At 36.6% G+C, this 12,604-nt stretch overlaps 1 protein-coding gene across 3 annotated transcripts in view; it reads right to left on the minus strand.

Annotated features, from left to right (window-relative positions):
* The window catches only part of TAX1BP1 (Tax1 binding protein 1), a 58,264-nt gene that overhangs the window by 14,051 nt on the left and 31,609 nt on the right, over window positions 1-12,604 (minus strand). The window contains exons 8-14 of one of the 3 annotated variants that reach the window (XM_084280038.1): window positions 11,241-11,426; window positions 8,756-8,983; window positions 7,339-7,485; window positions 5,989-6,082; window positions 4,744-4,862; window positions 3,237-3,362; window positions 1,356-1,427 (exon numbers count right to left, since the gene is read on the minus strand). In XM_084280038.1, coding sequence (XP_084136164.1) covers window positions 1,356-1,427; window positions 3,237-3,362; window positions 4,744-4,862; window positions 5,989-6,082; window positions 7,339-7,485; window positions 8,756-8,983; window positions 11,241-11,426 — 972 coding nt within the window. The remainder of the gene's footprint in view (window positions 1-1,355; window positions 1,428-3,236; window positions 3,363-4,743; window positions 4,863-5,988; window positions 6,083-7,338; window positions 7,486-8,755; window positions 8,984-11,240; window positions 11,427-12,604) is intronic. The other 2 variants (XM_084280039.1, XM_084280040.1) reach the window with 2 other exon arrangements.

Here is a 12,604-nt window from a genome sequence, read left to right on the forward strand (position 1 = left end):
CTGTTCACACTGGTTTTAAGTAATCCCAACCATCCTAACTTTAGCACAATATCATGCAATACTACCTAAATGTAGTAAAGGCATTTTTTATTACACTTTTCAGTAAAGCCTAGCTTTTATTAATGGCCATATAACACCTTAGAGGTACTTTAACATTAGAACATCAGCATTAATATTTCAGAATGCCTGGTTTAGCAATAAGGGTAATGAATTTGATCAGACAGTGAACTTTTTCAAAGTAGCAGTCCATTTTCTACCATGTATTTAAAAATCAGAGTACTTTTCACATATCTTGCTTTTCTGATAGTGGTATTTTTCCAGCTGTAGCTCACTGAAGTCACTACTGTCACACGTCAAACCGGTTTTGCTATGACAAGCAGCCACTAAGAGAACTGCAGATGTCAAAAGGATTTGGTTGTATGCACACATCATGAAAATCTGGAGATTACACTGGCGAAATACCTACATCTCTAGTTACAGGGCAACACTGGATATGGGCAAAAATAATCCTAATCAGTGATGGAAAAAAGCTAGGTATGTTCCATTCAGGTTCTTATGCCTGGATTCCAAAGGGAATCCTCGTCCTGTCAGGCAGTAACTCTTGGAAGTATCAGGGAGAGAGTCTATCTCACAGAAATTAAGTTCCTGCAGGTTTTGCTAATGGATGCTCCCTCTGAAGACAGAAAGGCTGCAGTAGAACTCAGTAACCATTTTTTCTATTTGGCCAAGCAGCACATGCACTAAACTGGCATCAGCCTCCAGACACAACTGGGCCAGACATCTTTCTCAAAGAGATACAGAGGAGTAATGCAAGAAAGGAGGCTGAAGTCCTCTGAAAACTCACAGAAAAACACTGATGCTGCTGAGATGAGAAAGGAACACAGGCAGGAATCCAGCAGGAATTCCTGTGTTCTGGGAACCGTATAGCTAGCTGCAGTTGCAAATTATTAATTTACCCAGAGTAATCCCTACCCGCAAACATAAACAATTATTTTAGATCCTGGATAGAGCATCATCCTAGACAGGAACAAAGAAGTAATTTTTCATACTGTAACATTTTTGTTAGATTATATGTATTCTAGAACACTATTACAGAACAATAAATGACAGTATTTTCAAAGGCTGAGACAGATTTGTCAAGTTGGTATGTATACTATAGTGTGTGCTTTTTGGAAAGAAATATATCAGCACTATTAACAGAATTTGCAGTTTAAAGTGCTAATTCATTACGGCAAAGCATCCAAATATGGAAAAGTAAGTTTAAACAAATCCTCACTTTAAGAAATGGTAATTCCACAAACCAAAGAACCCCACAAGTGTTAAGTTACAAAATTTGACAGGAATCCTGACAATACCTTCTCACTAGTGAAGAGTTCCAACTGTGATGCCAGTTCCTTTATTCGTCTCTCCTTTTCTGCCACCTGAACCTATATGAAAAGTAGCATGAGATTCCTTTATTAGGGAATGGAAACTATTTCCCTGTATGTTATATTGTGAAAACAAAGTTCAGTGACTGAGGTTCATGTCTCAGATGGAAATTACTGTGTCTACTATAGTTACATGCAACATCTAGTACTATACAAATAAAAACCAACAATTCTCCTGAAGTTTATCTACTGGATAAGAGGAGTACATTAGCAGCCTCTTCATGCCAGTTTTCAGAGAACAACTCTGGAACAATGAAATCCCAGGTCAGAAGCCTGGAGCGGTGTCAGTAATACACACGGCAGGAGGACACCACTGCCCAGGACCACAAGCCTCATTTCATTATTTCTAACGGAAGCCGGTGGCAAAAATTTCAGTGATTATTTCATTCACTTCCCTATAGTTCCTATGTCCCACCACAGAACTGACAGAACCAAAATCTCCTCCTTCCTCAAAGATACTAAATTAGTTTCACAAACACCTACCTTGCATCCCTGATGATACTCTAGGAGTAGATGCAACTGACACACTACACAATTCTTCCAGACTTCCTCCTTGCTTCAAAATGATGATTTAACTAGTCTTTCTCTACTAAGGGCTATTTTATTTGGATTACTTTTGAGACTGCCTCTCCATTTTGTTTCTTCTAGCATATAAGCTCAATGCTTGGCACAGTTACATATTGATTTTTTTCCCATTCTTGTTCAGGAGAGAAATCTACTGACTGGGAAGGACTGAAAAGTTTTCAATTGCAATCAAAATGCTTTAAATTTTGGAAGCAATTAAATATTATTACTCTTGCCGTTAAGAAGTTAAAAACAAACTTATTTTATATTAGATTATGCATGCCAATCAGTTACCACTAATTAATAAAATTATATGAATTGGAGTAATACATTTTATAAAACTGAAAATCAGAGCTGTCGAAAACAAGGACAGCACAGCCTGCAATGAGCTGTAGACTAATCCAGTATTTTACAAAGAAAAACAGGGCTGTAATTTCTAACAGAAGGGGGTTCCTAGCAGAACTGATATAGACACAGTTCAATTTAATCCCCGCTCAACAGAATGGATAAAAAGGGGAAACAGAGTATTCTATCCTGTCAACTTCACTATCAACATTAGACTGAAAACAAGCATAAAAGCTGATCTTAGGGAAATTTGTTCCTCTTATCTTGCCCCTGTTGACCTGAACAGTCGCTTCTGTATATGTGCCACTATCACAAAACCTCAGAGGTGAAGGCCCCATGTACGATAAAGCTGCCCATTACGCATGACTTTCTAGTGCATGTGTTACATCACCCAGAATATAGTTGAGATACTCCAAATTAAAGTAATTCTTGGGATTATTTTAAAAACAACATATCACTCATCTTGTCTGTCTCTAGTTAATTCCGATAAAATGCATTAGATATTACTACACTGGAAAGACAGAATGCAATATGAAGATTTTAGACAAACAAACGAATCTATAGTCTTACTAGTATAGTAAGCAACAAGAAATTAGAATTCCTGACCCCATTTCTCTCCTGGAATACAAGATTAATGTCATTTAGAGGTCTGTCTAAATGCACAATATTAAAACACTGACAGCCACTTGGTAACACATGTAGCAGATCTGCCTTTTACTTTAGAAGCAGCATTACAAGACTGTTGTTTTGACAAGCACCAAACAGAATTTCTGTTTACAGCAGAAATACATTTAGTGGTTTTCTCCATTAAAACTTTTTAATCATTTTAAGTATCGGGAACAAGCAACTACATTAAGGACAGGATACCACTCACTGACACACACAAAGGCTGTAACTTACTTTATACTGATCCTCCATTGCTGCTAGCTGTAATTTTATACTTTCATTGATTTTCACTTGTTCTTTCCACTTCAGCTCCAGTTTAGCCAGTTCATCAGCATAAACACTGCATTTTATCTTCTCATCCTAAAGTAGTTCATAGCATGGCATGAAATTTTCACAATTTTAAGAGATTTCCCCCTCTTGTCCCCACAATGATACTAAGTAATTCCATGCTTTTAGAAATAGCTCCCCCCAAGAAACCAAGCCTGACTCAAGACTTTGAAGAGGACAGGAACACTCAACACTGCATAAATGATGTCCAATACATATTTTTTTCTTGCCCAAGTTTTCAACAAGCTGATATTCCTCTTTAGATTCACAGTTTCAAGTGTCTTTGTATCCTAATACTACACTGTAATCATAATTATCCTTTCAAGTGTCTCACTTCAATACATCTCCCCATGCAACTGCTACAACCTAAATATCTTTCATCCAGAAGGTCAAAGGCAAAGCTTTCTTCAAGCATCACTGTAGAAGAACAAGCCAGCAGAAGCTAACACAGACTCTCCACAGACAGCGCAATGAGCAGAATTACATGACAATTACTACATTCTGGAGAGCACAATGAAGTCGAATAATCTCCTTGTGATAAATAAGAGAAACAAGATGATAAAATATGTTCATGGCAGCTTGAGAATTATGTCTATTTGAGAACAAAACACATTAAAGTAGAGAAAAATTCCCAATCTTTAATTCTAATCCTAACTGTTCTGAGTTCCTAATGTTGATTAATGTTATTTTTTAAACCCCAAACAAGAAGCAAACAAATGAACAGAGACAAAACAATCCCCAAAAAGCATTTCTTAAACAATTCTATAACAGTCAACTTCTCATCAGCATCAGTGATACAATACTCCATTGTCATACACACATCCAGACTGGTTACATGAAAACAAGTTTGGACTGACAGGCATTCACATCTGAAGGGTGCTGAGGCTACAGCACTACAGGTAGTGCTACTGGTACAATGTAAATGCCTTTATTTGTCACTAAGCTAGTATGCAGCACCCACTTGGACATCCAAACACTGTAAAAGCCCTCGACAATCAGATCTGGAGGGAGTTCTTACATTTGAAGTGCATATCAGATAAACACTGCTACAGTCATTCCAGACATCATCTGGCTTTTAGCAACATGCTGCATTTGATTTATAAAAGAAATTATACTGAAAATATAGTGGGGAAAAAAGAGAACATTCAAATCTTTAAGCATAGAAGCAATACTAATTTTGTTCATTTGTTTTACTGCATCTAGGTCATCCTGAGGAGTGCTTGTCTGGATGCCTAGATTCTCTAACACCTCAGGTAATTGAGAGCTGACTTAGGAAAAAAATGTGTTTTCTAATTTTAAGATTTCTACCACAATCACAGTGTATCACACAAACAGCAAGGCAGCTCCGCTGGTTTAAAGACTTAACACCTATAGCTACTTTCTGTTAAGCTTTCCGAAGCAGCCATTTACTTACTGCCAACATTTGCTTGCATTTCTTATACTTCTCTGTTTTCTCTGCAATTTCTTTATTCATTTCACGTACTTGCTCCTTTACCATGAATTCCGAAACTATATCAGATGAAATGGGGCTAACTGTGAACATTGAAGAAAAAAACAAGAACATTGATTTCTTTTGTTCTATAAATAAATCTAAGAGATGACAGGCCAAATATGACAGTGCATCAAGAGCAGAGGGCTCCAGGTTATCCAACCAAATAGTTAATCAGAGACAGTCAGTGTGATGTGGCTAGCGATACCTAGAATAGACAGTTATATTGGCACATCTGTGGTAAATTCTCAACTACTGAAGATCAACATAAACCTGCACATACATACTACAAAGGTTAATGTAAAAACTCCCAAGTAACCCTCAGAATATATGTTATGATGTCATGCTAGATATTTTGTTCTTCTCTAAAAACATTAAGTGCCTCAGCTATCTACTTCATCCCTTCACATAATATAACTGAGCTTCCTGGGATTTTGTTTCAGGAAACACTTGTATTTACTTAACAGACAGAAATGACAGCCTATAATTTCTACAGACAGAAAGAACATGTGAATTATAAAGTAACACAAACAAATTAGCCAACTTATAGTAACATTTATCAATTTAAATTCAATAATAAGACAGGCTTAGTTTAAACAGAATATATTACCAAGTTTTAAAATATTAGTTTTGTAAGAACTTAATAGTTCATAAAAATTATAACCTAAACATTTTCTAATAAATCACTACTGCCTATAAACCATGAGAATGGTCTACAGACTTGGCCTTGCCGTCATGTAATCAGAACTCTCCAGTGGATTTGATTTCACAGTAGGATGCTACAGTGGATAGTCACTGCAAAAGGACTGCAAAATTACCAAGCTACTGTAAAGAATTCACAAATTTGGGGAGGGTTTTGTGGGGTTTAACTAATTATTTATTAGCTTTGCAAAGCAGTCTCTGTATTAACTAACAAGCAGAAATTCAAGAATTCAGTCCTATTGACATTAACAAATCTCAACTGAACCAATTTGAAAGTCTGCATCAAGTTATTGATGAATGTTACCACTTGAAAAAAAGACTTTCAGATTAGCTTTCACATTTCTTATCACTGCTTTACTAAAACATAACAAGTCCAGCTATTTTATAATATACATACTATTAGGGACTACTTCACTTAGACAACACTTTCAGGATGATACAGATAGAGAAAACATAAGCTGTTGGTACCTGGAGACGCAGACAACTTTTTGTCTGTAACAACGGCAGGAGCTGTCTCAATGTTAGAGGCATCTGTCAGTTTCTGCTGCTGCCCTGCAATTTTCTTTGTGAAAAGAAATTTTGGTTTGGTATTTAATTAAAAGAAAGCCAAAGCACAAAACAGCATGTATCTTGCACTATCATCTCCTCCAAAACTGGGCTAGACAGAATTGCTCCTTGAAACAGGAGGTAATAGTAAATATGTAAACATGGGTAATTTTACTAACACTGAAATTGCCTCAGACTGAGTTTGATATTTTAAGATTATAGAGGGGTTTTTTTTCCTAGACACAGTAATTTCTATGCAAGTGTTAGAAAAAAAAAATCTAACTTTCTTGAGAATCAATTGCACTTAAATCCATCAACTTAAATCCAGTATCTACTAAGAAAATGGAATCAGTATTACTAATGACTGCTAGACCTCTAGTGCCAAAGTAGTGACATGTGGTGCTCGTTATCAGATGCACAACATAGCCAAAGATCTAGAAGAATTTTAAGAAAAAGCCAAAGGTGTTCTGACACACCACCTCATTCACCATTGACCTTCTGGATGAGAAGACAACATTTTAAAAAGTAACCTGTGAATCAAAGCAGAGTAACTACCCAATAGCAGCAATATTTAAGACTGTTTTTCTTCAAAATTCACATATGTACTTGTTGCCATTGCTCACAGACAATATCATATTCCCCATTTGAGCTCCTCTCCAACTCAGTCACTAATTTTCACAAAATTGTGAAGAACTTTGCTCTCAAATGTGTTTGAAATTTGCTAACAGATTCAGTTACTAGGTGGCATAAGACTTGCATCATTATTGAAAAAGCCTCATTTATTTGTGGAGCAAAGCTTAGAAGAGTGGTAAGAATAGAAAACACATATGGAATACAACCATATACTGTGCTGTGGAAACTTTCTCCCCACTTCACTTTGAAATCCTTCTCCAAGTTTTCCATTTCTTAACACTTTTGGGTTAGGGTTTGGGGTGGGGGGGGTGTTGTGGTGCTGCTAGTGAATTAGTGAATAGAGGTAGCAGTTACGGGGATTTCCCTGATTGTTTCAAATTTCTTCCTTGAACAATATTATGCTTACAGGTTCACCCAAACTCCATTACCTTTCTACATACACCATTTACTATAAATCCTACACTTGGTTTCGGCAGCTATCTAAAAAGAATCACAGAAATTATTTAGCTTTATGGAACAAAATGGCAAATTTAAGAGCCACTGCTTACTGTATATTTTAATCCTTTTTTAAAACACTGGCTTTTGCAAAATAGTTGCTGAGAGGTTAAAAGCAAGTGGAATCCCTCCCATTGTACTTACTGCCTGTTCTGTAAACTTGTTTACTTGTTTTTGAAGTTTTTGACATTCTTTGAATTTTTCCTTGTAATGGTCAGCAGCCATCTGCAGACGGAGCTTCAAATCTTCAACTTCCCTGCGCAGTTCCTGCTCTACTGTGTTTGAAGTTTCCTTTAAAAAAAAAGAATAAATTAGAAACTGTTCTCCCTTTTGTTCAAATACCAAAGCCTTTTTTCAATTAAAGAAAGCACAGTGCTCTGTGTAAGTACAGAAGTTCCTATTTTCCTTGTGGGAAGGAAAGAAACAGTGCAACAGAGCACACACACAGACACAGCATCTGTGCTGAACTTCGTTCCAAGCTGGGCACCCTAAATAGCGAGGGAGCAAATACGCATTGGGGTAATACCAGAGATAAGCAAAGAGGGTTCTTATTCTTTGGGCTGATTAATGGAAACCAAAAGTCTGAAGACCTTCCAGAAAGGGTTCTATTCATCTTATAGACAAACGTAGCCATGTGGCAAAAGTGGACAGAGCATATTCCATCACACTCACGATGTTTCTACTGGAAGTAGTTCACTTGAGCTGTAAGAGTCACAAGAGCTACACAAACTACATTTACTATCTGCAAACTTTGTGGTCATTCGAGTCATTCAGATGATCTGCTACATGATACACTTCACAGACATTGTACATAATTGAAATTCTTAGGAAAACACACGTAATTAGACCATATATTACATATAATAGTTCTTTAGAGGGTTTTATTATTCTCTTCATATTCATTGCACTATTACTGTTCAGCTCAATTAGTGATTTTTTTCAAACGGCTACATCATTCCAGTAATCCTAGTAGTGAACTAACCCAATACAGTTGCAGTCATGGAAGATCTGGTACAAAGCTCACTTAAGTCTGAATGATGAAACTTGTATTAGCTCAATAGATTTTTATCCAAGATGAAGGAAGTCAAGACACTTTCTATTACATTAGTATTTTTATACTTATAAATACCAAAGCAAATTAACTTTGACCACAAATATTAGGGCTCCTAAGAATTGAATCCATCCATGAGGAAAGAACACTTAAAAAAAAGAAGTTTCTATAAACTGTCTTGTCTGAATAAATTTTTAAAGCTACTGTGGTTCATGTAAAAGAATTAAGAAAGGGAAGGGATTCAAAACGCTACAGATAAATACTGTAGTATTTTGTGAAAATAATCTGGGGGTGGAGGGAAGTTGCTCTACGTACTGGCAGAAACCTTACCACCTTTGCAAATCAGCTATCACACACTTGATATAAGGTGGTAACTTGAGTGCCAAGAAAGAATTTGATAAACTGTACTAATTATCCAGAAACTTAATTTATTCCACAACTGTAGCAAAGCTAGCTGTGACAGACTTTAGACATACAGATAAACTTCAGTACTAAATACTAATAATTTACCTGTTCGTTTTTCAAAGCTGTGACTTTTTTAAGCTCAGCTAAAGCATCAGCAAGCTGCTTTTTCAATTTCTCATTTTCCAGGCGGGCACTGTGGAGATCTGCCATTGTCTTATCTCGCACGTTCACCGCATCACTCAGCTCTTTTGACATCAGAACAGCTTCTTGTTTGCTAGCCTGAATTTGATCTTCAGCTTTCCGAAGTTGTTCTTTCAAAATACCTGCATCCTCCTGGGAAAGAAAGGGAAGAGAATCCATATTTTTTTTTTAATTCAAAGCTTAAACAGAGGATGGTATAGGGATTAGACACATTTGAAAGAAAAAACAAGTTTTCCTGGTAGCTTTAGTCAAACCACTAAATCAAGTACCATTTTGCCCATTTGCCACCTTTGCTAACAATGGCTTGCAAACATATTTCACTATAACAGAAAGGCATCTTTCAATATGATTATTCTATTTATAATGCATTTTGTTGTATTTTCAGCTTTAGTTTTAAAGGCACACTATTAAAAAAGTCTCTTTTCCAGTACATCTTTTTTTCTTATCACCACAGAGCTATGAACAGACACAAATGTCCATCCAGCTTCAATGCCCAAGTCAATCCCACAGTAAGACACTGCAGGTAACAGAGTAAGAGGTCATACAACTGTTTGACATAAGACACTAAAGCAGCTTTGGGATGTTTTTCTCACAGCTCATTTCACAAGATCTTGCACAACAAGCTTCTCAGAAGGAACTGAGAATGAAAAGTAATGAGGAGCAAGTTGCAGCATGCAGCACTAAGACTCTCGGCACTGCTGCAGCTCCACAGGGCAGCCCATGCACCAACTGACCAAGCTGCATTACTGACCTCTCATTCCTCAGAAAGACCCAGGATTAAAATAAACAGAAAATAAATGAATAGATTCAAAGCTAGTATAAGGTACTTGCAGCCTGGGCTTCTTGATGGCATAATCTTCTCATATTCTTGAGTCTATACATACATTCAGGTATCTCTAGTCAATTCTTTGTTAATTTTTGAATAATCACATAGCACATCTAGAGGAATAGTAATGTATTTTGTAAAGACTTATAATAGATGGATGGACAAGGAAATGCCTGAAAGCCCTGCCCTGTGGCTATTTCTACAGCACATCATACATCGGTTACGTATTTCAGTGAATTTCTGCAGTTTCACAGCATAAAACAAAAATGGTGATAATCCCATCAGAAATGTCACAAGCACTTCAAGATTAGTAAGTGACAGAAATATTTTGTTGCTTCAGTACTGGTGCACACACATACACCCTACATGTTTCTACTTCAAAGTAAAATACAGCAGTAGTTTAACACATTCAGAGACCTGCAGAGCAGGCAAAAGACTAAAACAAGAGAAGCTGAAGCTTAAAACAAAGTGTCGGGTTCTTTCTGTCATCTTGCTATTTCTGTTCTCAACAGCATAACTCTTGTACTTAAATTTTACATTCATAACTCACAATAACATAATTTCTATTCTTTCAAGATCTAAATTGGGTTTTTTTCTGTGAGAAGACAAGATTCACAAGATAAATCACCTGCATAATCTGACTTCTCCATGCTGGCCTCAAAGGCTGTGTCTAAATTAACTCTAGTTTGGATCAAGAGCACATTTGTGAAACAAAACTCCCAGACAATTACACCATTACCTAACATGCTGTAGATCACAGGACAGAACAGAAACAGGAACAGAACAGGGCAGAACAGGGCACAGAAACTACATTCCTTTCAGATGAAATTAAACAAGATTTACATCAGGAACAAACACCTAATGGGTATTCTGTCCACAGCACCACACTAAAACTAGTCTGAAGTACCCCTCCTGGGCAATGGACAGCACAGATACCAGTTCATCAGCAATTTCACCCTCCTACTATATCATGCTGCCTGCTAACCACAATGCCACTATACCACGTAGCAAAAATCACCACTTTCTTGGACGTCCTTACTGGCACTTTTATTAATGAGTTCTCAGTCAATTTAGTCCATTTATATGGTATCTTATCCTTTTTCAGGTTTTACACTATTGTACCTTAGCAGTACATTCACCTAACGGAGTCCTTCAGCACATCTTCTGAAGTGTCCTCTTTCCTCCTCCATCATTCCCTGCAGTATCACCACACCACATGCTTAACTTTTCTCCTTCCCTCCATCCCCTTCCATGAAGCTAAAAGCAACTCAGAGGAGTGTACCGCTCCTACTGGAACGCTTACTGAGCTTACAAATTACTTGTCCACACATAATCCATCTCCTGGCTTATTAAGTGAGACACCCCAACAAGCTCAGAATGCACACAAGGAAGATCAAATTCACCCTCTTGCTCATTTTCTGCATCTGCTGAGAACACCATAATCCTCTCACTTCTCAGCCTATGCCCTGGAGGTATCTTCAACTCTTTCCTTTCTCTTGTCAAACATAAACAACCGCAGATATGTTTATTTTAAACCAGGCCAATTATATTAGTAATACTTACCTTGTTTGATGAGGAGAGCAAAAAAGCTTTCTTCATATTTTCTTTTTCAGCTATAAATAGCTTTAATCTGCCAACCTCCTCTTTATAATACGATATCATATTTTCTTTGTTTGCATCCAAATTCTTAAACGTCTGGATTTCTTTTACTAGTTTGGTGTTTTCTATTTCTGTATTCTTCAAGTGTATCTGTAATGATGCTAAAAAATGTCAAACTCTTCTTCCACATTAAGAAAACTACTGTTCACCTGTCCATTTAAGTGCTCACTAAACTTCAACTCATCTCTCAGAGCGGGTAAAGAGAAAAATTAAACATCTGATAATACCACTGCCTTCCAGCACAAGTTTTCTGGCTGCAAATCTTCCAGTTTGATCATCTAACAACTACTCCACTCCACTGCTAGAAGTTAAGGCCCTGATATCAGCCCAACTCAAAGCAAGCTATTCAGAATTCCCTTCTCTCTTCACAATGCTGGACAACTAAGGACAAGCAAACAAAAAACAACCTGAAGAAAACTGAAGAGAAACTAAACTTCTAGTAGAATCTACTTGCAATCATCTAAGCAAACTACGTCAGCAATATTCATTTCCAGAAACAGCAACCTACCTGAACAACTATGGACCTGTTTTGAAGATGTCAGCAGCCCTATCTTACTAAGCCTAATAAAGGATAACTATCGCACTCAAGTCTTGTTCATTCTAAGAACAGAAGATTTGTGTTGCTTATTTACAGAGGGATTCCATGCTTGTGAAAGATGTTTTGAGATTTTATGACTTTTGGTGTAGATTTAATATTGTCTGTGACAAAGACATTTTCCTATGAATGGAAATAATCTTTTATATGCACTTGATTTGTTTCAAACAACCCAAGGATTTCATTATTTTATGAGTTTTTTTGGCCTTTTTTGGGGAGTGAGGGCAGTACACCATAACTTATTTTGAACTGCACATGTCAATACAAGCAAAAGAAATCAGCTATGCTAGGAAAGAGCGATGTAATCCTACTAAAGCTTCTCAGGGTTCCGCACAAGACTCAAGAATAAGGGTCAAGAAAACAGAGTCTGGAGAAAGAACTTAAAAGAGTAACTTACTTATGAAAAAATGTGTTAAGAAAGCCAGTTACTGGGTGATGCACTATATAACTAAAGGAACTTTACCACTAGTATCTATTATTTGTTGTTACTGTATCTGCATTTTAACAAATTGGTGATCCATTCTCCTTGTTAGAGAACCTTTTATATCAAGAGATGAATTCAGATGCTATTTTCCTCATTCATTTTTATATGAATACATCTATAACTGTCTTAAAAAATCCTGTTCACAGAAGTTACTAATGTCCTTTTTTTCTTTAAAAAAATTAAACTTAT

This window comes from Gallinula chloropus (genome assembly GCF_964237585.1).
Source record: "Gallinula chloropus genome assembly, chromosome: 2".
Lineage (NCBI taxonomy): Eukaryota > Metazoa > Chordata > Aves > Gruiformes > Rallidae > Gallinula > Gallinula chloropus.